The sequence below is a fragment of the Galleria mellonella genome, unplaced genomic scaffold (genome assembly GCF_026898425.1).
Source record: "Galleria mellonella isolate WM207_F2 unplaced genomic scaffold, CSIRO_AGI_GalMel_v1 utg37, whole genome shotgun sequence".
NCBI lineage: Eukaryota > Metazoa > Arthropoda > Insecta > Lepidoptera > Pyralidae > Galleria > Galleria mellonella.
Genome location: NW_026442087.1, coordinates 1,569,328 through 1,595,586, shown reverse-complemented (window position 1 = coordinate 1,595,586; position 26,259 = coordinate 1,569,328). Strand labels below are relative to the sequence as shown.

The following is a 26,259-nucleotide window of genomic DNA, read 5'->3' as shown; positions in this document are numbered from 1 at the left end:
CTGCAAGGACGCGCGACATCCGTGAACAGAGGCGGGCCTATTTTGTATGCAAAATATGACGTTGGAAGTAGATTGCGTAGCGAAAAGCCGGAACTAGTTATGTCATTGCAACAAAATTGCAAATGACAGTGAGTAATTTATTAGATGCATTTGTACACTTTACATAATTATTATATGTTGATAGTATATCTTCGCGTATAGTTCCGGCATAGAATAGGTCGTCTCCGTTCTTTCCCGTGGGTGTCGTATAAAGCGACTAAGAGGGGGCAATGGATTGGGCAGCAGCGTCCCTCTTAAAACATATCCAAAGCCTAACTGCGGTTGCCAACCCACCTGCCTAGGGGGGAAGGGATTGTTAGTAATGGAGACTGAGAATCCCATTGCTAGCAATATACCCAACCAAGTCGACCTCCTCGCGATTCCCCCTGGAAACTATCGTGGTTAATTCCTGATGAATTTATCATGATAGGCTAACTGGCCTGTTTTCATTCTCAACTATCACCATTCACTGGTGCTCCGCCAGCGTATCCCGTTAGCGTAGGCGGGGTTACCATACCATTTTCACCCATCAAAAAAAAATAACCCACCTGCCTAGTGTGGCAACTATTGGCAAAATTCCCCATAAGGGGAAGGCTTATGTTCAGCAGTGGACAGTTAAAAGCATCTTTTATAAAAAAAAAAAATAAAGCAGGAAAACTTAAGTTTTAATTAGTGAACGAATACATTTATTAACCTACTTCAAATGATTATGGAATCGAATTAACGGGTAAATAATGCCTACAAACCGATTATAGTGATACCGCAGATGATATATATTTTATGATAATTACTATTATAATTTTGTTTATATATTATAAAATATTATTATAAAGCCTTGAGCGTGACGTTATATATTTGGATAACGTCAAATATTTACTTTAAATCGTTCATATCGAAGATTGATGAGAATTACTAAAAAATTTTCAATATTTCCGATTAATTGTTTAAAAAGTGTCCTAAATGTTCCAATATTGGGAGATAATGGAGACGTTAGTGAACGCTTTAAAGACTGAGTTGATATTGTATGGTATTTTAAGTGGCGATCTCGTACGGACAAACGCAATGTAGGACTAGGCCTCACTAGATGAAGTAACGACCTCAAACACATGGCAGGGAGTTAATGGATGCAGGTGGCTCAGGACCGTTCTTTATGGCAATTAATGGGGCCCCATGTTCAACAGTCGACAGGGTATATTGCTATCAATGGGGCTGGTAGTCCGCATTACTAACCCCCCCCCCCTTAATCCCATAGACCTATCGCTCTCTAACCAAAAAAATTATTCTCTTAAATATCTCCCATGCACAAACATTGTTTCGTTGGGGGGACAGGGACTGTTAGTAATGAGATCCAACAGATCTATTACTAGCAATATACCCTAACAGGTCGACCTCCACGCGGTTGCCCCTGGATACCATCGTGATTAATTTTTGATGAATTCATCATAATGGGCTAACTCACGTACTTCATCTTCACCTATCATCCCTCACTGGTGCCCCGTCAACATATCCCGATAGCACTGGAGCTACCATTCTATTTACATCCATTAAAAAAAAACATTGTTTCGATACATTTTTATAATATTAGTAATATTATTTGTATCATATGAATATATGTATATGTGTATATATACACACATATACATATAAAGTCAGATATAATATTATAGAATATAGTTTAAATATATAATGTAGCTTCTCCATCATATTTGGCACTCCTTATAATGTAGATCATTATAAACAACTATTTTGCATATAATTACGAGTACATCGCGTTTTTTTTTCGCCTATAAATCGTCGATACTACGCATAACTTAATTTTAGGCGTGCGGCGACCATGATAGTTTGGGTTCCGTAAACGTTTCACGGATGATTTCTGATTTGAGAATTAATACTTATTACCAAAGTATTTATGGGAATAAAGGTTCTTGAGTGGTGATCGCGTACGGGTAAACACAGTGTAGGACGACACCCCACTATATGGAGTGACTACCTGAAATGCATTGCGGGGAGTCAGTGGATGCAGGTGGCTCAGGACCGTTCTTTATGGCAGTCTATGGGGGAGGCTTATGTCCAGCAGTGGACGGATAGTGGCTAAAATGATGAAAAGGAAATTTAATGGCTCAGGAATAGGCAGCAGCGTCCCTTTTAAAATGTTACCAAAGCCTAATTACAGTTGCCAACTCACCTACCAAGCGTGACAACTACTGGCTCCTTTTTATGAGTTCACCAGAGAACAATCAACGACTGACATCATAACAATGATTAACTTAAAGTATATAAAAAATTTGTATTTCTGAATAATTTCATTTAATACTCTGTATTATTATGAATATTATACTCGTATTGTTCAGACAAAATGTAGAATTATATAAATAATAGTTTACTTGAACACAAGTAATGATGAACGCAATTTCAGTGATGATAAAAAACATATGCGACAATCGATGTGTAACAAAATTTTTTGTCACAAATCGAATCTATCAAAAATATCGATGATAATAATCATCAAAATGTTTCATAGACTAATTAAATCAAAGATATTTGAATTTAAAAAGGGGAATCGTATAGATTTTGCTGCGCAACAAGCAGAACTTGTTTCACAAAGAAAAACTGACGAAACTTTGTGTGTGTGTGTGTGTGTGTGTGTGTGTGTGTGTGTGCGTGCGTGCGTGCGTGCGTGTGTGTGTGTGTGTGTGTGTGTGTGTGTGTGTGTGTGTGTGTGTGTGTGTGTGTGTGTGTGTGTGTGTGTGCGTGCGTGCGTGCGTGCGTGTGTGCGTGTGTGCGTGCGTGCGTGCGTGTGTGTGTGTGTGTGTGTGTGTGTGTGTGTGTGTGTGTGTGTGTGTGTGTGTGTGTGTGTGTGTGTGTACGTGCGTGTGTATATGTAAGTGTTCACTGCTGAAATAGTTTTTTGCTAAGCAGCAAAATCTTATTTGTTACCTAGATAATGTAAAAAACCGAAATTAATTCCGTTATTTGAACAACAGAACCCAAACACGCAAGTGCACGCTTGTCGTGTGTTATATCCAGTTATATCACCTCATATCTCACCTTGACTTGACACTGACATACTTTTTAATCTGCCGATATTACTTTCGATTTAGTTCGGCGTTTAATAACATAGTACCAATAAATACATATATTTTTTTTATACCACGAAGGTGACAAACAAGCATGCAGCCCGTGTGATGGTAAACGGTCACTGTAGCCTATGATCGCCTGCAGCACTAGGGGTGTTACGCGCACGTTACCAACCTTGATATATCCTTTTTAAAGAACGCCATACTGTAGTCTTTAGGGAAAACCTCGGCAGAAAGTAAATCTGTGTTTTTGTTTGCAGTAAACTCTATATTGAGATTTCTATACCACAATATTTATTTCAGAACGTTTTGTCTCTCACCGTTACTTTTGACTGTTACCATTTCCCTTTAGGTGGACCATCAGCTCGTGTCCTATTCTATGCATCATAAAAAAGTTCAATAAGGAAGTATCAATTACGAAATCAATTATCATTATCGATTCAGCATAAACGAAGATATCGCGTGACATACACATAAAATGACGCAGTCGAAATGTTTACGTCCATTATTTAAGACGGTAAAAACAATTTCTTTATAACGGGCCTTCCTTATTAAAAACCACGGCTTTTATAACGGGTAGCATTATGCGCCGGTGGATTACAATAAAGCCTGACGAAGCTGTCATTAAGCTCTTTCCCAAGGTCGAGTTTCCAAACTTGTGCCGTTCCGGATCAAGACGAGTTTCGTTACAATACACTTGTCTATGGCCATTTGTGATGCGCATATATGTTTCATCAATACATATATTATTTAGAAAAAAAAAAAAGAATATGCTTTAAATACGTCAATTACCATATTTTTTGCATGAATTAAGACAAAAAGTTTTTATTCTCTGTTAATCTAAGGTGTGGTTTGTCTGTGAGTCATTATTTTTTTAGTCTTAGAATCGATTTTAATTTTTTTTTTTATCTGAAAGGATATATATACAAATTGGTCCCATGCAATACCCATGGCAGCTCTCACGCGTTGATATTCCTAAAGGTTAGGAATTTACTTTTCAACCGACATCAAAAAAAAGGAGGTTCTCAATCCGATTGTATTTTTTTTATGTTCGTTACTTCATAACTCCATCAGTAATAAATCAATTTGGAAAATTCTTTTTTTTACTTAATGGATATACTTACAGATCGGTCCTATAGAAACTTGATCAAAATTTGTTTAGTAGTTTAGCTGTTAAATTAATATAACTGGTTTTGCTACTATACTGAAGTCAATTGATTTTTTGTGGAACACAATCTTTATTACGTAAATGTGTATTAATTCTTTTAACTTGAGAGATATAATAATTTTATCAAGTTAAGAAAAGAGGCAAAACTACGTTTTCCTTTTCCTTATATTTATTTATTTTATTTATTACGCATTAATATACAAAGACAACGCAAATGGCGGATTTAACACCATATGATATGATGTTATCTAATAATCAACCGTAGACAAGAATAAAAGAAAATATAATTGACGTTGCAACATAATAAGCAAATAAATACATAAGAGAGTTTTTACATAACATGTAAATACATATATATATATATATATATATATATATATATATATATATATATATATATATATATATATATATATATATATATATATATTTGATTGTTTTTATATTTGATATTTTTAAATGTATATATATATACAATATATATATATATATATATATATATATATATATATATAATATGTGTGTGTGTGTGTAATATTTTCCCGTAAATATGTAATAATTTGATTTGGATGATGATACAAAAGATTTATATAAATAATTATACATGTCTATAACTATAACAAGATTATAAATAAAAATGCAATAAATAACCGACAACCGGCATGTACAATTAATATTCCTGTGCCGTTAAAAATATACATAAAATAAATATTGTGTGAATATTCAAAGCGGCGCCATAACACGAGCACAAAGGTCTCATAATAAATCACAGCCGTTGAAAGACCTGTCACCTGCTTAAAGTTGCGAAACAGCCAAATAACGGCGTGAAGGTATTAACGCACTTGACTGTAATATAAATAAATTAAATAATAATATATTTTCAATGTAAAACAGCAAGCTGACTTCTGACTGTATCGAATTGGTATCAAATCAAAACCACGTCGAATTGCCGTAAAAACAGACGTCAGTCACCTCACGTGCATTTGACGTCTGTTTAAAATGAGTTCAACTCAACTTCAACTTACTTCGATTGCATCCGCTTAAAGATTTCGTTTAAAAAAAAATACTATTGAATGATGCTAATTCTAATGATACGATTTTTATTTATTTTATTTATTTATTTAACTCTTTATTGCACCATAAATAAAAATATACAATGACAAGTGAATAATTCAAGTGAAATACAGTAACATAAATACAGATTGAAATATACACATAGAGGTATAAAAGACGGTCTTATGCCTTTGGTTAAAGGAGAACAGATAGAAATGGGCAGGTGGCGCAAGAGTTATTATTATTTTTTATGGTATATTTTCATTCATAATTACAATTGTTTTTTTTTTGTAACATAAGATAAAAAAAATGTCTAAATACGCAGCTATATTTGATGGTAGTTTTCACTTGATTCTAGATATTTTGAATCTGAAATCTTTACACTTGTGCAAAATGTATGAATTCATTCTATTCTAACCGAATTTTAAATCGTGTCGGACAGACACATTTTACGAGTATTTATCTAAAAAAAATTGTATGTACTTATAAAAACTAAATAAACATTATTCGATTCTGTGGTTTTAATTCAATGCGCCTGATGTATGCATATCTTATAATATTACGAGTATTTTTCTAAAAAATATTGTATGTACTTATAAAAACTAAATAAACATTATTCGATTCTGTGGTTTTAATTCAATGCGCCTGATGTATGCATATCTTATAAGATCACGGACTGTGATTAGCACGCCATAAGGTCAATGTCACGCAAGATGACCTTTTTAACTCTCCAAATGATAGACTCATTTTTGATAATTGAAGGTAATTGCTTTCATTTCTTGATTTCATCTTTGATATTTAATGTTTAATATTGTGACATGTCTTAGACGAATTGGCGGTGGAGTTACGATAACTTATCGGAAACAATTTCAAGGTTGAGCTATAAAGCTAGTTTTCCATTTAATTATACTAAATTTTTTACAACTGAATATTCAACAAAATGGCGGCTGGCAGACCAATTTTCCTTTTAGTAGACTATTACATTGTTATTCCTGATAGCTGTATATTTTTATAATCATATCATATCCATCAGGTGGGTCGTATGCTATAATGCCACCTCAGTGGTGTAAAAATAAATAAATAAATGTCTCCTTCTCTTTTCTCATGTTTATTTATTCTCTAGTTTATTCAGTCTATTTCCCTTGGAAATTATCTCAATTAATTATTGTTGAAACGTCACCATGGGCTAATTGACCTGCTTCATCCTCACCTATCATCCCTCACTAGTTTCCCGACGACGTATACAGATAGCGTAGTAGTAGCCACTATTTTATTTTCACTCATGAAATAAATATCATTAATCCACACATTAGCACCATTGTAAACTATTCATAAAAACATTAGCTAACAGTAATAAAAACGAATTTTGCATATTACTCTTGTTATATCACCTTACATCTCATAACGTCTTAGAATGTCAATGTGACCATAAAAAATCTATTTATTGACATCATAGCTATGAACATTTGCATCGGAATTAAATATAATTTTTGTACTTTAAAATTCGTGATTGGCTTAACACAATTAACTTTCGTGTTTTGCAAACCATTTGCTCTTGTATGGCTGTGTTTTTATTTAAAAAGTCTTTGGTTTTAAGAGATATATTGTAGTGGAGTCTTTGAACCATGTCATCCTATAAAGTCTGAGTTCATTATACAACGTTTTTAAAATGCGTGTATTATTGTTCCAATATATCTCTCCAGTCACATCTTTCAACATATTTAGCTAATTCAAATCTATCTAAAATGTCCGCTCGTGGGACATTATATTTTACAACACTTTTGCAAAAATCCAGTCACCTAAATAAGTGAATGATAGATTTGCTTGGACTTCTAACCGGAGTTTTTTTTTATTATTTTGCTTTTTTTTATGCAATTTAGAATGGCTACTAAGCTGCTAACTAAACTGACGGCCCACCTGATGGAAAGTGGTAATCGTCGCCTATAGACATGAGCAGTACCATAGACATAACAGATAATACTGTTTCGCCCATGATACTCCCCATGCGTTGCCATTCCTGAGGACACAGGTGTTATTCCTCTGTACCTTGTAAATTCACTGCCATATTTCACCCTTGAAACCGAAACACAGCCTAGCAAACACAACAGCTTCACGGTAGAAACACGAATGGGACAGAGGTGCCCAAGCAAACGACTTTTGTACAAAGTCTCTCTTTAGTAGATGTATATTGTATATCATATAGAATAATACATAATAAATATTTGTACAATGTTTGATTTGAGTTTTCAACTTTTTACCCTCAATTCTTTGGAAGTGTTTGCCTTATCAGAATACATGGTGGAGAACGTGTTGTATTTATGAACTACGTGATTTGTGAATTATTGTTCAATCACTATCAAGGTTTGGATACTTGCTTCATTCTACACATAGAATTCAAAGTTTTTTTTTTTTTAATTATTTTTCTTTTATTGTTGTTTTGTCTGATATTTTTTCCTTATTTATGTATTGTTCTTTTTTTTTATTATTTTAAACGTACGTGTTTTACACATAATATACGTGACTGATGGGTTCGTACTTTTATTTGAATTTATATTGAATTGATTGATTTTAGAAATATGAAAGCGTAGCGGTTTTTGTATTAATTGCCGCATGCATTCTTATGTAAAATGTGAATACTATAACTATCAGATGGCAATTGTGAGTAGCTTTGACGTGGTCTAGTGTTTTGAGTAGTCATGCTCACTAAAATGTCCAGACTTGTGGCGGCGTGGTGGGTCATTGGGCTCCCTAAAATATGGTCGAGCGCAGTGATGGCTGGCTCATCCGTCATACTCGTGAACGGGTGCTGCTTGTAGGGACTGGTCTGCTCTAATCACTATGACTGATTTCCTCTTATTAATTGTTTAACCAGTTGGTTATGTATTCAATATTTTTTCTTTTTGAGTATTTAATTGAATTAGTGCTAATTGGTGGTTTGTATTCACACACTTAAACTTAAAAATGTAAAGCAATAATAAAATTATTTAAAAGAGCAACACGCAAGTTTCTTGCTCGTTCTTCTTGTGATGAGACAGCTTTCCGAACGAGCGGTAGATTAAAAAAAATGTAATGACTATTCAAAAGTGCTTCAATGTAAGTTTATTTGAATAAATGATTACCGGCGACTACTAACGGCGTTAACTAAACGTAAATATATATATATATATATATATATATATATATATATATATATATATATATATATATATATATATATATATATATATATATATATATATATATATATATATCTATCTACCTAATTTTTTAACAATTAGACTAGATGACGTTACTTTTATTTGAATTATTAATTATTTAGGCGTTGACTGAAAGAGATAAAAATATATTTGTATGTTACCAATTTCTTTAATAAAAAAATTTTGTCATATAGACGCCGAGGGAAAAATAAAAAAAAAACAAACTTACTTTCTTTTATATCACTTTTATTTTCATTTATTTCATTAATATTTATATCAAGTTTAAACGGAAATTTACGACTAAGAGAAATTTGGATTGCTTTTATAATTTAAAGTGTCTATCTAATCCAATGAAAATAAATGGCTCCCAATTATTGTCCATTTCAGTATTACAGAAGGAAGCTTTTTATAGATTTTTATAAATTTTTATAGATACTAATATTTCATAAGTAGGTGTACATTCTATTTCTGATGAACTGATTTCGATCATTCTTTTTGGTTCACTCCCGTGTTGTCTCGTATTTAATTCGATTCAATTTATTTATAACAATATTACATCGCGTTAAATATTTTCTAAACAGATTTTTTTATTATATTAAGATTAAAGTTTAAAAATCAACTAATTTTGTTTTACATATAAATAAAGTGAAATTAAAACCTGTCGTGACGAGAATAGGTTAATGTTTTATTTATAGACGAAACGACGTAATAATAACTGAAAATAAATGATGCGTCTAAAAATACCGTGGCGTGGAGTCTATTAAAAAAAATGTTTTACGTAGCTGCGTAGAAGGCTACGCGCACTACGCACGTAGCCAGGGACCCCTCTACGCCTACACCCGTTACCGCGTAGACAGTTCTACGATGCGACTTTAATAGTTTATATACACTCACGCCAGACTAAACAAGGATATGTTGCTAACATAACTAAAATACAATTTAATATCCTAGTTCGCGTATCTTCGACGAGTTTTCGGACCGTAAAATAAACTGGTCCTCGCCATTTACTTTTAAAATGTGCAAAGTGTTTCATTAACAATAAAAAAAAAATATTAAATTAATTATATTCTGAAAAAGGAAATAATATATAATTATGTGTGGTGCGATGCGTATTATGAGGTACAAATACGTTTAATCAACCGACTAGGTGTCATATCATTAGTGAAAGGGACGGATGTATATATATAGCGGCGAGTGTGACAAGGACGGCAGGTGTAGCAACAAGTTGCGAGTTCGAGGCGCGCGGGGTACGGGCCGCGTTATCGTATACGTGACGTCAAGACCCTTTCACTGTCCGAATGGCGTTGTGGAGACTTCAGTCCGCGCGGCTCGGTCACAGCGTGAGCACGTCTCGCGCTTAGTGTTCCTAAAATACACCGACTCACGCGTCACTCGCATTAATAATTACAACTGTACTATCCAACTTTCGTCGGGACACTAGACACACCCAAACGGCCCTCTCGGTCCTTCGTGTGCCTTCGCTCCTGCATCAAACTCGACTCCTGTGTTGTACTCCCGAGTTTTCACGATGGGAGTCATAAAAGTGACCCCGGACACCGCGTCCCTCATCTCCGCCTGTGATATGCTCGACGATATGAAGGTAAGTGCATGAGCCGTGAGTTACGAGACAATCATGTGATGTCAAAACCGGCCACAGGAATGGCGCGCGTCCAATACGGACCAGTTCCGTATTAGTGAAAAAATTTCTCGCTTAATTTAGTGCGCGTAGGTGTCGGACTATTCCCACAGTTGCTATGCGAGATTTCTCGTAATTTTAAATTTACATTATGCGCTTCTTCACGACGGCATTTAGCTCTACGTACACCGCGTCATGTTCGCCGCGTGTCGCTATGCAGATTCTTGTCTACCCACGGTGAAAACTCCACCGTTCGCCGCGGTCCGCCAACGGAAGCAGTGCCCTTATCGGCTATTCAGCAGTCTGTGACATGTTTGCAACACCAATAATTTATTCACTACGTGAGAAAACTCGGGTTCTCATAATCTTAAGCCTTAGATAATGAATATTCGATTTACTTCATCGTATGACCAATTTATTAACTTTATCTAAAAGTCTAGACTTTATCTGTTAGGGTGAATTCAGTGGATGCTTCTGGAAGTTATCGTATGTATAAATTGCAACATGTTAATTCCATCACAGCTTCAGTTCCCACGTACATGTGATTCACGCAAATAAATTATTATGCCTCGTCTTCGGATACCGTGGAGATTCGTACGAACCGTTGGGAGTTGTGGCTGTGACGCAAGATCGTTACAATTGTTTTGAATTTAGAAGCATTCGTATGACGCTGTGGATATTGCAGTGCCGATAAACATCTCGCGCCGTGTAAAATGTACTTTGATAAATTCAGATTATTATTTTCAACACAATCTCGTACATATTTAGAGAGGCCAAATTAATTTAATGCTTTTAGTCGTCAATTTGTGTGTAAAATCTTCTATTGATTACAGAGTGGGATAGAGGGTAAATTGGACGTGTTGTATAGCTTTTAACATAAATTCAAAGATGTCGACCGTTGGGAGTTTTAAATAAACTTTTATTTGAACAAATGATTTGACGTAGTAAATAAGTATTGTTTCCATCGTACGTACATGGAAACAATGATGCTATAGATGTATAGGTATTGCGAAGAATCCACGAACGAACAAATGGCAGCGGCGCGTACACGCAACCTTTTCGCTACGCTGAACACGCGTAGTGCGCATGCGCCGTTGCACTCTAGATTCCAACAGTTGTTTTCTTTAAATATAAATTTAATTGCAATTTTATAAATCATTATTGTAATATGATAGATATTTCTTAGAAGAAATCATTTTATTATAGTGTTACCGGATATATTGCTCAATCGTACTCAATATTTTCTTGATCGAAGTGCAATATTAGACATAAAGTCTGAATACTAATGTCTCCCTCTCTTTTCCTTTATGTGTATTACTTATATAACGGACTGTACTGTATTCTATCATCGCATTACTCGTAATCGATGTATAATTCTCACTCACAAGTTTGTAAATATTCCGGGACAATACAGTTTTAGAGAGGATTCCTCCCGCAAATGCTGAAGCATTGGAATGATTGTCTTAGTAAAGTTCTTGCTTATAGACTGTCTAAACCTATATATGCCCACTACTCTTCGTTATTAACGTCCATATGCTGCAATGATTGGTTGATTATCGCAACATTTGAACGTTAACAACCAAGAGTACGGGGGGGAAGGGATTGTTAATAATGGGGTCTAATGAACCCATTGCTAGTAATATACCCCATCAGGTCGACCTCCACGCGGTTCCCCCTGGAAACCATCGTGGTTAATTTTAGTGGAATTCGTCAGGATGGGCTAACTGACCTGCTTTCATCCTCATCTATCATCACTCACTGGTGCCCCACCAGCGTATACCGATAGCGCAGGTGGGGTTACCATTCCATTATCACCCATTAAAAAAAAAAACCAAGAGTACGACCAAAAGTAGTAGAAAGTATTGTGAACTTATTTATCATCATTGTAATATAAAATAAAAATAATCAAGTACCTTGTCACTTAATTTAAAAGTGATGCAGGTACTAGAATTATCGTATACAATTTGTTATCTTAATTAGTTTAACGTTTTATGAGGCGTTATAATTCAATTAAAGACCAGATAAAAGGTTAAAAATTGTAAATGTATCTCTATGCTCACGTTTTTTTTTTTTTACTCCGTTATGGATTCGCGCCCAGTCTTGCATTATCCGATGGCAACCACTGTTCACTTATAAATTCACCATTGACATAAGAGTCCGAGATTGTATTTTTCTGAAGACACGAATGGAGGAAGATTATTCAGACACTTGGCAATTCGTATTAAGAATAAGTATTTCAATTTAAATATTTACAAAGAGAAAAAAGATAGCCATAGTCTATGTCATATAGTACGGAAAAATAACACGAAGAATCACAGATGAATCTATATCCCAAAAAGAAAATAAACTTGCTACTTTGGGTAAATTTTTTAGGAGCTATTCCGATGTGAGGTACTGCTTTACTAAAGGGTGCTAAATTTCTTATTAGCCATTGCTGCTTTTGCCCCAATAGAATAGCCAAAGTTGAAACTAATTCATGTTCAGGCCTGAGGCTTACATAAGGAATACGGATATGCCTTAAAAAAACTTAATTAACTCCAAAGTGAAAAAGACACTCCAGAGTCTTTAAGGCATTCAATGTGCATTTCTCCAATATTATGCTGTGATTAAAGTTGGTCCATCACCTTTGTCTGAGACACTGAGTGTCGATCTTGCCCGTAGATTTATTCTGTGGCCGTGAGTCAAATATATCTTTCTGTGATTGCACTGTCGTCTACGCATCCAAACATATCCGGCCTTAGCAGATCATTGACACAAGCAAAACTAGGTCGTGAAAAAAACAAATCTGCGAAAACAGAAGAGTAACCGTCTACATGTCTCGGTCGACAGCAAAATTTATTATTTAGTAGCATTGGTTATTAGAGATTCCATATGAAGAAAGTAAGGAAAGCTAATGCTATCAAAAGCTATAGGGACAATAACTGCGTATGCGCATCTAGTACTAAATAGACTGCCAAAGTATACTTATGCCAAAATATAAGTAATGTATTTCTGATATAACGATTTGATCGATTTTGATAAATAGAATGTTTTTAGATTCAGTTACATTATTATATTAAAATAACATAAAATAAAAATAGCGGCTTTAAATTGTTGAAAACATTTTAAAATACCACGTTGTATGCCGATATTTTTAAATAATGTAAATTTTATAAAAAAAAAATATGGAAAAATCCACTTTATAGCTAATAAAGAAAATTATTACTAGATAAATAACTATATAATGTTTGTATGGAAATAACCATACATTTTATGTGAGTATTACGTTATTATACATCTATTAACTTGACCTCAATTATTTATTTTCGGATTGAACAATTTGCAGAATATATGGACGACGGATGACGGTAATGATGTAATTGTCATTGAAAAATCGTTCGTGTAATATCGTTTATAAGGTCTGAACTCGTTTGGAAATAGAATTAGGTATAGGTATTATATTTACAGAAATTCCATTTGTAACCTTGAACATTATCTTGTATGTATGTTATCACTGGCGGATGACAAGATTATAAAATAGGTATTATCATAATATATTTATGCATTGATAATTCGTATAAAATATGCTTTCTTTTCTTTATTTTTTTTTCTTTTTCCTATAGAATATGCTAGATATCAAATCCAAAATCAAATCCTGTACAAAGTAAATTTATCTAGTAATAGTAATATAACACTACAAGTATGTACAGTTCAAGCATACACACTTTGTAGAATCCGCAATTATTTCGCATACAAATGTATTACAATTCAATTCACGTCACATACTCGTAGACTACCGTGTCGTACGCACATTTAACATTTCCATTATTGTTTTAACTATAATTGACAATAAATAAACATAACAGGCAATAAACATTACAATTAGGAATCATCTTCGCATCTTGACTGAAGACCACCCATCCAACACAATGTATTGGTCCTTCGAGCCGGATTATCTTTTTTGTCGTCTTTTTTATCATTTTATTTTTTCCTACCAATTCTTTATATTATATAATTTGTGGTTTACTTATGGTATAAACGAATAATGATAATTATCTATTCCATAAGATATTGTGTGGAAGTCAACCTGGCTTGTTTGAAATACGACCTTTAATCCCCCCTCCCCCAACGATATGTAAGTTCTTGATACGATGTTCAACGTTATTCATTATTTTTCGTTATTAACTCAATAACTAATAGTGTCTATTAATCGATATCAGCATATATATTATGATATGATAATATTATCTCGAATGAATTTTGAAAGAAACTAAGGATATAAGGTTTTTAGAGGTTCTCAATTCGACTATTCAATTCTATTTGAATAAACAAGTTAGACTAAATAGATGTATTTGAATTTGTCTGTATTTTTATACATATTTTTTTATAATACACAATGATATGTTAAGAAAAGTGAAAGTATCTACAACAATAACTAAACGCAGAATCATGATCTAAATAATTTGGCAGAGCTGTCGATGGCATTTATTCATTTCTATAAAAAAATATCTAAGTCATTAAATCTAATTGAATTATATATATGTTTGAATTATTAAGTTTAATTAATTGTTCAATCATGAGTACAAATATTATTTCGAGCTTTTATTCAGACAAGAAATTTTCAAACCAGACTTTAAACCACCAAAGGTGAATGCGATTTTATAAAAGTACTTAATTGATAAATAACATTAAAATCTTTGTTATTTTTTCTCTTAATTTTGATATTCTAAATGGTTTGTTTTAAAATAAACTTAACGTAATATCTTGATTGTTTTTTGATGAACTCTTTTAATGTGTAATTGAATTTTAGTTTTATGTTTTCAAGTTTTTTAAACGCGAAATGTTAGTTAGCAAATTTTTACATTTATTCAAATAGTACGAAATTTGTTTTATCGCTTACATGTTATTATAATGCTATTTCTTTATCATGATTTGTCTTTGACATTTATCGTAGTATAGATAAAATTTGATTATTGATTAAAAGCATCATATATCTAGAAAGTTCGATTTGTTGGGGAACAAATACAATTCAATTAAATACTTACACCTTTCTCGTCGTCGCCGTTGTTTGAGACCTATTTTAATTTTATCCAAAGTAATACGAAACTGACATGAATAAAAGCAACTTCAGTAGTATGAAATAAGATTCTTCAATCGTGTACACTCACACACATACATATATGCACATATACACACACATTGATGATCGTTGGATTCCCAATGGAAACGGAATAGAGGTCGACCAGATATGCCTTAAGGTATATTGCTAGCAATGGTGCGGTTAGATCAAATTTATTAACAATCCCTTTCCCCTCCGATGGTATGTATTTTAAGTTATAATACATTACATTATTACACCGAACACTTATATTGAAAATATTTAAATTTGGAACGCGTTATCGCGTGTTTACAAGTAAATTTTTGTTTCACATTGAAAACAGCAGTTTTGTTCACTACAAAATTAAAAATAGACTATTTTGTGTTTACCACACCCGAAAAAATCTATGTATGATACTTATTATGTATTTTCCTTGGATTTTTTTTATTTTTCCCTATTTCTCTCTCTCTCTCTTTGTGGATATCTATCTGTGTTTCTTGTTATTTGTGTGCTGTAAGTAGTACAAATAAATTATCTATTTATATATTAACGTCAGACAATTATTTTAAACTAAGTCTTTCGGAAGTCATTTAAAAGTACAGTCGAATAGATATCTTCCTACATTTCGAAGTCTGTAAAAAGAGGTCGAGCGGGCGCACTGTCAGTTGGCAATCCTATGTTGTCGTGATCACCGGATCCTTGATATTAACAAGTGTAGCATTTTCTACATACGAGTACACTCGCATTACGGATGCGCTCTGTATGTGGAACACACGAACGGTTTTGTAACGTTGTTCAATGTCGCATACGCGGCCTCGTCTGTGCGCACTTTTATTTCAATTTCATTAATACATTTATATTTATATCATTAATTACATTAATTATTTAAAAGTATATGTACGCTTTTAATATCGAAATTGAAATATTGTGCAATTTCTTTTATTTGATTTCAAATTATTACTATTAGTATTAAGGTTTAATTAATTTTTAAATTAAAAACTTTATATCAAAGTTCTGTACCGTAGTGTGGCAACATTTTAGTTATGCATTAATTTAAAAAAAATGAATAAATTTACATTGAAATTTATTCAATTGTTTTTTTTTTTTTAATTGGTTATTTAAATTGTACTCTGACAGCGAAAAACGTTAATGTAAAAATATGTAAATCCTAACACACAGTAATTCAGCCATATTTAAACAAACTATTATATTTATGAATACATATATATATTTATTGTCCGGGAATTGAACTCGCAACCGTGCTATAACGGAAAAGTGTATCAATCCGCTACACAATCCGAATCAACAGATTTATTTAAAAAGACATACATTCGTTTAAAAAGACATCTTCGGGTGGTAAAAAATGAACGTAATTTAGAATTGTCATGTAAGAATTTGAACTGAAACGCCTCATTTGTTTTGTACCGCGTCGATCATTTCATCTTTCGATTTCCATCCTTACTTACTAATATTATAATGTAAATGTGAGGTAATTTGTTCGTTAATTTTACTTCTTTAACCGTACATTATGTTATTTATACTGCATGAGCCCTTGTCCATTGCATATAGTTTTTTTAATGGATGATAATGAATTGGTAACCCCGCCTTCGCTAACGGTATACGCTGGCGGAGTACCAGTGAGGGATGATAAGTAAGAATGAAAAGGCAGGTCAGGGCAAGTTTTCAGGGCGGATCGCGTGAAGATCAACCTGATAGGGTATATTGCTAGCAATGGGATTGGCAGTCCGCATTACTAATAATCCCTTCCCCTTCAAAACATTTTTTATAACAGGTATATACTAAATTTACTTGTACAGGCTACTTATGATCCCGATCTGTGAATATATCCCCGTTACGCGAACAAAGTGAATAATTGAATAGTTTATTTTCTCTTCACAAAAGGTAGTATAAAGTGACAACTTGAGGTATAATTTGATATGAAGACCAATTTTGTTAGAGACTGGTACTGAATGTCGCGGGTAATAGCTAGTATATAATGTTTTCAGTTAACAAAATTACAAACAAAATTTCCCCGCGCAACAATTAACATATTCATAGAAAATCGAGCAAACAAAAGAATAATAGCCTGATAAGAATACTTTATTAACAATACAAGTAGGTACGTAACAATAAGTGATAACTGTGATAACGTTTTATAACAAGAAAATATATGTGTGATAATAATAAATATAACAATACATATATATCAGTCAATACTAGTATAGTGTATCGTTATAAACCGATTTGGAAAAATATCTATCTGACACGACTAACATCTGAGTGCCAACCGTAGTTTTTCTTTGATGGGTGAAAATGGTATGGTAACCCCGCCTGCGCTAACGGGATACGCTGGCGGAGCACCAGTGAAGGGTGATCGATGAGAATGAAAACAGGCCAGTTAGCCCATCATGATGAATTCATCAGGAATTAACCATGATAGTTTCTAACAGGGGGAACCAAGCAAGTCAAACCGGAGGTCGACCTGGTTGGGTGCTAGCAATGGAATTTTTAGTCTAGTTTATCACAACCATAAGTTTCCTTAATCGCCTCTTACGATACCTACGGGAAAGGAAGAGATGGCCTATTCTATGCTGGAACCAAACAGTATCAGCATTGATCATTATCATACATTTAACTGTCCACTGCTGATCATAGGCCTCCCCATAGGGATGTCTTAGCAGTAGTCGCCACGCTTGGCAAGCTGATTAGAAACTGCAGTTAGGCTTTTGAGATATTTTAGGAGGGACGCTGCTACTACCCATCCTTCGCCCTCCCTTAGTCGGCTCTTAGGACACCCACGGAAAAGGAAGGGGTAGCCTATTCTATGCCACACACCATCAACATGGTTTAAAACATTTTATATTGAATTCGTTAATAAAAAACAATATAAAATATACATAATCTTTGCATGTCTCGTGATATGTTAAAAGAAAGGCAATAAAAGCTATAAATGTTGATAAATATAATTTATTATATGGACTGATAACTACAGTTCAGTATCTTAAACGGTCGTCGTTATCATCAAAAAGTGGTCGTGTACGAGTGGAACCACCATTTAGAGGGTTCCGTATCGTCGCAGGATAAAAAAAAATAGTAAAACCTATGTTAATTAAATAAAGTAATTTAATTATTTCATAAAAAACTTTTCTCGGTTCTGTTTAAATTTTGTGACAATTGAAGCCAACTTACGTTTTTTCTACATTTTTACCATAAACCATACCAATCGAGTCTTAAAAACGGATCAATTTTTTGTCAGCAAATTGTCAACTATTTTTTTTTTTTATTAGTATAGTATATACTTACGCACTAAATGTATTTAGACGTATTATTTAATAAATAAAATGATTGATTACGCATTAAAAATATACAGAAATTATAAGACAAAGTAAATATAGAAGTTATAAAGAAATCATTCATAACTATTTATCACGCAGAATGGTATAAAAAATGACCCGCTTTTCTCAAAGCATTTGTATGGCGACACTCTTATCTATATAATTTAAGGTATAAATATTAAATTTATATTTCCAATATAATTATATGTGTCTTGCCATCAAAGAAGTTCATATTTCGTTTAGAAATTAGAGCCTAGCAACAAAGAGACGTCGTAAGCATAACGTGAGCCTACAGCCTACTCAATTTATAAATATTATGCCTACTATGTCTTTAAAATATTAATATAATAATATAAATTAATTATATAAGTATATAAATTAAGTAAACTATATTTTAATGGGTGATAATGGAATGGTAATCCCGCCCGCGCTATCGGTATACACGGGCGGCGCACCAGTGAAGGATGATAAGTGAAGATGAAAGCAGGTCAGTTAGCCCACCGTGACGAATTCAACAAGAATTAGCTGCGATGGTTTCCTAGGAGAACCGCATGGACGTTGACCTGACATAGTATATTGCTAGCAATGGGACTGTCAAATCCCATTACTAACAATCCTTTTCTCCCCAATAGGCTATATTTACTCGATATATTAGATTCGCCGCCGATTTATGAAACAAATATTAATGGATAAAGACTATAGTAGAACAACAAAGGAGGTGGATTAACTGCCGCTTCTCGGGGGGAAAGGGATTGTTAGTAATGGATACTAAAATCCCATTGCTAACAATATACCCAACCAGGTCGACCTCCTCGTGGTTCTCTCTGGAAACTATCATGGAAAAATTCCTGATGAATTCATCATGATGGGCTAACTGGCCTGTTTTCATTTTCACGATCACCCTTCACTGGTGCTCCGCCAGCGTATCCCATTAGCGCAAGTGGGGTTACCATTCCATTTTCAACCACCAAAAAAAAAAAAACTGCTGCTTCTCTGCCCTAATCCGTTTTGTATAGTTTTATCAAAGAGAAATTGTTAACTTTAAAAAATTGTTAACTTATTTATGAGACAAAATAAAATTATCGTTCATCAATGAACGTACAGTATGATAGTATATTATATATATATAGTATATTATGTAGTATAGATAAATATTATGGCAATTATAAAAATAAAGTTTTCGCATAATGTTACCTCACTGACGGCAACCTCGACAAGGTCATAGGATTCACGACAAAGACGGTCGAGTCTAGAGCCTTATTATATGCCAGGAGTTATTAATGTTACCAAAAAATGATGCTGTAATTTAAAAACAAATTTGTATTACTAGATTTAGTAATAAAAAATGTAAATTAATATAATTGGTAGGTATACATTTAATACCTACAGTATAATTAATTTACAGTAATGGTATTTACAATTTATATCATATAATAATTTTATTCCCAGATTATTTTTATATTATATAATTTTATTAACAATTTATATTACTAATTTCAGTTTTAAGAAAATAATTCTTTATTAATAAAACTAGTTTGAAAGCGAATAATATATGAACACTTGTTTTTTCCTAAATACTTTAAAAGACAACTAAATAAGACAAATAAGCACAAACATCGGTACCAAAAAAAGGAAAATTTAAAAGAAAAACCACAATAAAACAATAGGCTTTGTAGAACTCTATAGGAAATTGGAACGTTTAAACTGTTAACTGGTATGAGGAAACTCCAAGTCGCTACGACTATGAAGGAGGTTTTACTGCGTGATAGAATCCGAAATAAAGATATCCTTAGAAAAAAATGAAACGAGTCCAAAAAAAAGTAACATAATAAATTTATAAAATTACCACTCTACATATATATAAATCGTTAAAGATAAAACATAAGTTTAAAAAAAATACAAGCACCTCGTAAAACCAGCGATCGATAGTAAAGACATCTAGTGGCAATCGCGTATAATCAATGTAATGCAATCTAAGATAGAGGCTGAAGTTCAGCATTAGATAGAGCAGTAGGTTAATAGGTGAACTAATAGGTGATGATGGCAGTTGTGATATTGTGATGATGATGAAATTAGTATCAATAATAAAGACTAACTGGTAACCACGTTATTCATTATTCTTGTTACAATTTATTATTTTATAACGTTCCAAAATTACTACTAACTTACATCTGAAAATATACACTTAAAACCAACGTACTCCTAAATTGTTTGACACAAACATTGATATTTCTTAAAAAAAAATAATTGTTTAAATTATTAATTTTACATTTTTTATGATTTAGAAACTGTTCCAAATATCCAAAAGGCACGTCTTATTTTCTAGGCCTAGTAAATTATAAAATAGGAATGAAGTGCCAAGTCGCCGCAACGGCTAGGACATTGTTAGTATGCAGTGAGGCGTGTGAGTACGCTTGCTAACGTAAATAATGATAAGCGCTCTTGTACTTGATAGCAAAGATTTTTCCCTGTTGTATAACCCTTGATCTCGATTCGAAGGACTGATAGGAAGGTGATGTTTGGAAATTCCCGTTGGTGGAGTAATAACTATTTAATTTTTTATATGTTTAACGTAGAATAAAATAACATCTTACATTTACAACGCAATTTTTGTAGTGATCTATCTTCTCCTTTTGTTCATTGGTAATCTGTGGTCATTTTTACGACCATTTCTGCCAGCGACATGTATAACGAGCTATTTGTTCACTGGTCTATCTATATCCTATTTTATATTATATTTACTAAGTCTATGATTTATATCTACGTAAAACAAACTTCTTATTTTACATGTTGTAAAAGGCCCGCGTTACTTCATATAAAAAACCATTCGTATAAATCTATGCAACCAGTTTATTAAACGTGAAGACTTTGTAAAAGAGCTAGGTCTTTTATGATACCTATCAATATCGATATTTTATACATAGATATTTTATAAATAGTCCATCAACGCTATAAATATTAATTTATTATATTTTATTGAATTGATACTTCTAATGCTTGCATAGAATCATTTTTTAATATTTTTTTATTAGAAAGACAGTGCTGACTTAAAATAACGTAGTGATACAAACGATATAACTATGACAGTGCAATTATTTCTATTAAAATTTTTAATAATACTCCTCTGTAATCAACCAATGATCTCTGTATCCATTAAAAAATACATATTGATTAAAAACCAAAGTGATCTATTATACATTTTAATGAGGCAATTACTTTATTCAAATTTAAAGCAGAATAGCTTAAACTGACGGCTTATGAATTCTGACTACTAAAAAAAACTTGTACTCTACTCATTATTTTTTAACAATAACTAACAACCAAAAAATAATCAGTATATAAAAAAATCACTTTGTTTTACGCAATCGGTCAATCTTTAAACTGCACAATAATTGTGCAATACTGTTGACCGTGACACCACGACCGGAGAGAATTAAAACAAAAAACTTTTTGTTTATGCTTAAAACAGTAGGGTCTCAGGTTAGTGACACTGTACATAAACAATAAAACAAAGGAAGCGTTCGAATTTTGAAATATTGTCTAACACAATCAGGTATATAAAACATAGATTAAGATTCTGGCATTCTCTTTTTAAGATTTTAAATTATTAATATACTTAAAAAAGTGTTCATCATATTAGCAGCAAGAACTAGTAAAGAAGGATATTGAAAACAATAATATCTATAAATAACCATTGTTTACAAAGACACTGTTTTGTTACCATTTATTTTTAATACATAAATGTCAAGAACTAGTTTGTTTATCTGACATTTACGTTTATTTAACAAACAACTTAATCTGTTGTTTATTGTTTTAATGAAATCGAATCTGTAACGTCTGGTTTTATACCATTACATTTCTTGTCAGTTTTTGTACCAAATTTAAGAACATCATTTTTATATTGTCATACATAAATTTAAATAACTCTCTTTTTATGTCACGCATACATACAAAATCAAATAAACGTAGTATTGTCTATGGTTTATTGTCAATCGATTTCGTTCGGTTGCCAATCCCCGTTGACGTAAGGTCGTCACTGTTCGTAATATTAATCAGTCGATTCAAATTTAGAACGAAGCTCAAATAATTGAAAAGAAAGTGAAAAGTCATAGCTTCCTTCCCGCGTTCGCGTTCACGTTCAAAAATGCGCGCCTATCCCGCGCGAATGGATCGAGCCAGTTCCGTTCCGTATTACGCAGCTCACGTATGCCGAGGCCATGCTAATTAGCGGCCTCACGAAATCGAAAGTAAGTAGATACTCGTGATTGTCTAGATGTGAGTTGCAAGCGTATAAAGAAACATAACTTCATGTCCTATTCATATCCAATATAGCATAGATGTTATAGATTATATAGTTCGCATTTCATTCATTTGTTCAATTTAAAACCAGCATTAATAAAATTTAATAGTTTTGATAATATTTTTTTTATTTAAATGGCACTTGTCCTGTTTAAAATGTTATCAAAGTTCTAATTGTTTTTACATGACTATACATTTTATTTAAATCTAACAAGTTTGACCAATAGTCGGTGACATAAAATAACCTTTTTTTTTTTTTTGTATAGATATCCCAAATACAGCAACACAGCCAGGAATTAAATGCCAACAGTTAAAGCGAGTTTATATAGATTTTTTTTTTGTCTACTTTGAATAACTAATGTTCTTATTCAATAGACAAATAGCCACAATTTAAAATGTTTTAGTAACTAATTGAAATAGTCAATAGTAATATAGTAAAAATCAAAATTAATATTATGGATGTATAAAACGCGACCTTAATCACGAATTTCCGAGCTTATTTGTTACATAAGAGACGTAGTTTTATAGTCGATTGAGTTTGCAGCGTCTGCGCAAGATTGCCGGCTGCAAGGTCGCACAATCATTTCACGGGTGACGTTCGCCATTTTGGTAATTCCTGTGGAATGTGGACCGTTTCGAAAAGCGGCTCGTGTATTGGGCCTCGCGGAGCGTGACGCGACCACGCATGATTAAACGTCTCATTAATAAATTCGTCGTTAGCATAAGCATTTTGCGGACGCGGTGCGATTTCGTTTTTCGTATACGACGTCCACAAACGATGATAATGACCGAGAAATGCGAAAAGCGTGACCGTAACAGCACTATACATTGGCACCGTCCACAGTTGTTCAATGTTAGTAAAGTTGAATTGTGGCCATTGTTTCTGTCGTGATGTATTCAAGTCGTGTGACGTAAAACAAGTGCGCCTTTCCTCCCTTCCCCTCGCTACTATCAACGGAGGCTTACTTCCGTTGATAAAAAAATGTTTACTACCTGCAAACGTTTGTAGATAGCCAAATTGTTCAGATAACGCTTATGTCAATTACGTACTAGTGTTTGTGCATACTATAAACTTCCCCTGTACACATTACAGGTTTCTTCCGTTTACTAAGTTACTATATTTGTACGCGTAAATACCCGCCGACATTTATAGCTTTTTTTAGTGACTAAAGACTTACCCATGTTATTATTTAATTATGGAACTATTAATATTATTTTCAAAATTTGTATACTTATTCCCATGGTCTTGGTTTTTTTTTATTTATTATTAATACTTCGAACTTACGATACTTCAAAACTTTGGCATTTATTATATTAATAAGATTTTACGTGTCGGTTAACTATTACTTAACTGCGTATAAGACCAAAATTTTCTAACTTTATGGCACTAAGTAAATTTAGACAGTAAAATCATAAATTTATAAACCATTTGAAATCCATAGACTGCAAATAGTTCCTCAATATCTATCATAATAATAATTTGTCTTCGATCTATGTAAATATGATCATGTCTCTGCTTTTTATGCTCAGTTAAAATGGCTCCCAATCCGACTTCTACCTAATATACACATATTCTCCACTCTTTATAATGTACTTAGTGATCCCAACTCTTCGTCTTAACTTCGTTCCTTTTTCGACTACCTACCTGTAAGAGCAATTTTTTTGGTAACTCCTTTCCAATTCTGTGCTGCACAATTGTGAAACAGACTTCCTTCTAATATATAAGATAGGCCTTCCATTACTTCCTTTCTTTTGTTCTTATACCTTTTCTACATAAGATTATCCGCAAATCATTTTCTCTCTAACTGTATTGGGTGGAAGAAATCTCTTTCAGATATAAGCCAATCCTTTCTAAGTTGTTATGTATCTTTTTTTTTACAAGTTTATAATATTTACAAGTAATTAATTTATGTCTATATGCGACGGTTACCGCTTTCTATCAGGTGGACGGTCAGCTTGTTTGCCATTCTAAGTTGTATAAAAAATCAAACCTCCACATTTAATATTTTCTTGTTACACCTGTTTAGTTGATATACGTTTCGCATATGCGCACTAACGCACTACGAAAACATACGCAATTGTAACAAAATGTCAATATATAACCAAATACTATGTCGTCATACATAACATTGCATGGCTGTTAAACAATGAGTAATTAAACACTTAAAATCATTAATAGTTTCGGAATTGTTTATTTGCCCACAGTTAATGTTTATATCTTAGACATATGTTTTTTTTTAAATATCAGTTAGAAACAAAGAAACAATGACGATCAGTACTGACAAAATTTCTAATTAAAACACCTGAGCTGATATTATTTAATTAAATTATCCATAGCCGTCTGTCAAGCGTGAAATTTGTTTGCTCTGTGCGTTGTCACAGGTGGCCGCCATGTTTTTCGTAATAATGCAGCCAGTAATTTATAGGTATGAATATGTATTATATTAAAATAATTATTTATACAGCTCATTCGTAAATTGACGTATTTCTTTGCAGGATTGTTAAATAAACGCTTTTATTGTAATCGTTCTATTCATTACGTTACGCTCTCAGAATGATAAATTACAGAGTATGGATGTATAAAACCTTAAATTAACAGTTGACTTAAGATAAAGTTACCACCACTACTTTTTTATATTATATATTTCTTAATCATACTTATACCGAAGATTTGGCTGTGTGATCTAGCTACCTTTGTCTACCTACATAGCAATAAAAAAAAAACAACAACAACAATTGACTTTTACGTGGGTTACTTCTTTACGAAAAATCAGGCTGTATGACTTAATTCCTTCGCTTTACCTATTGTGAATAAATTAATACTACTGTTACTGTATGGTTACTTATATGATATGTATGGTTCTAGTTAGTAAATCTGAGCTATATCGCAGTTTAAAGTTACGTTGTTCAGATTCCTAAAGTATTGGGAGGAAACTTGAAGGTCAATAAATACGTACGAGGCCATTGTTTGTGCGTATTGTACTCTGAAGCGGTCCGGATTCAATTGTACTACAATCTTAATCAGTTTTGTGTTATGCACGGTTACAATTCCGCGTTCGATACACATTTTAATAAAATTTTTTAACGATATTCCGTGTTAATTAGCTACAGTTGGTATTAAAGTTTTTTTTTTTTCTAGAACATTCTAAAGTGCCAGTTTTAATATAGCAACACATTTAAATGAGGCTATAATTATGTTCTATATATTTTTCTAAATAAATACATCCACACCAATTTCTGTGAATATTATAAGGCAATTTACATTATGTAAAAGGATAAAAAAAAATTAATTTATACTCGGGACGGTTACATATAAATTTTCTTAATTTTAAATTATAATTTATTGAACGCAGTAGGAGTCCTTATTCATGAGCGCGG

The 26,259-nt window shown here is 32.7% G+C and overlaps 1 protein-coding gene across 4 annotated transcripts in view; it reads left to right on the top strand.

Moving 5' to 3' along the window:
• LOC113515672 (terminal nucleotidyltransferase 5C) overlaps positions 1-26,259 on the top strand; it is a 319,218-nt gene that overhangs the window by 278,917 nt on the left and 14,042 nt on the right. The window contains exon 1 of one of the 4 annotated variants that reach the window (XM_026899932.3): positions 9,830-10,134. The exons of the other annotated variants lie outside the window; for them this stretch is intronic. Within the exon in view, the coding sequence (XP_026755733.2) occupies positions 10,063-10,134 (72 nt within the window). The 5' untranslated portion in view covers positions 9,830-10,062. Of the gene's footprint in view, positions 1-9,829; positions 10,135-26,259 lie in introns of those variants that run through there. 4 annotated transcript variants of the gene reach the window in all.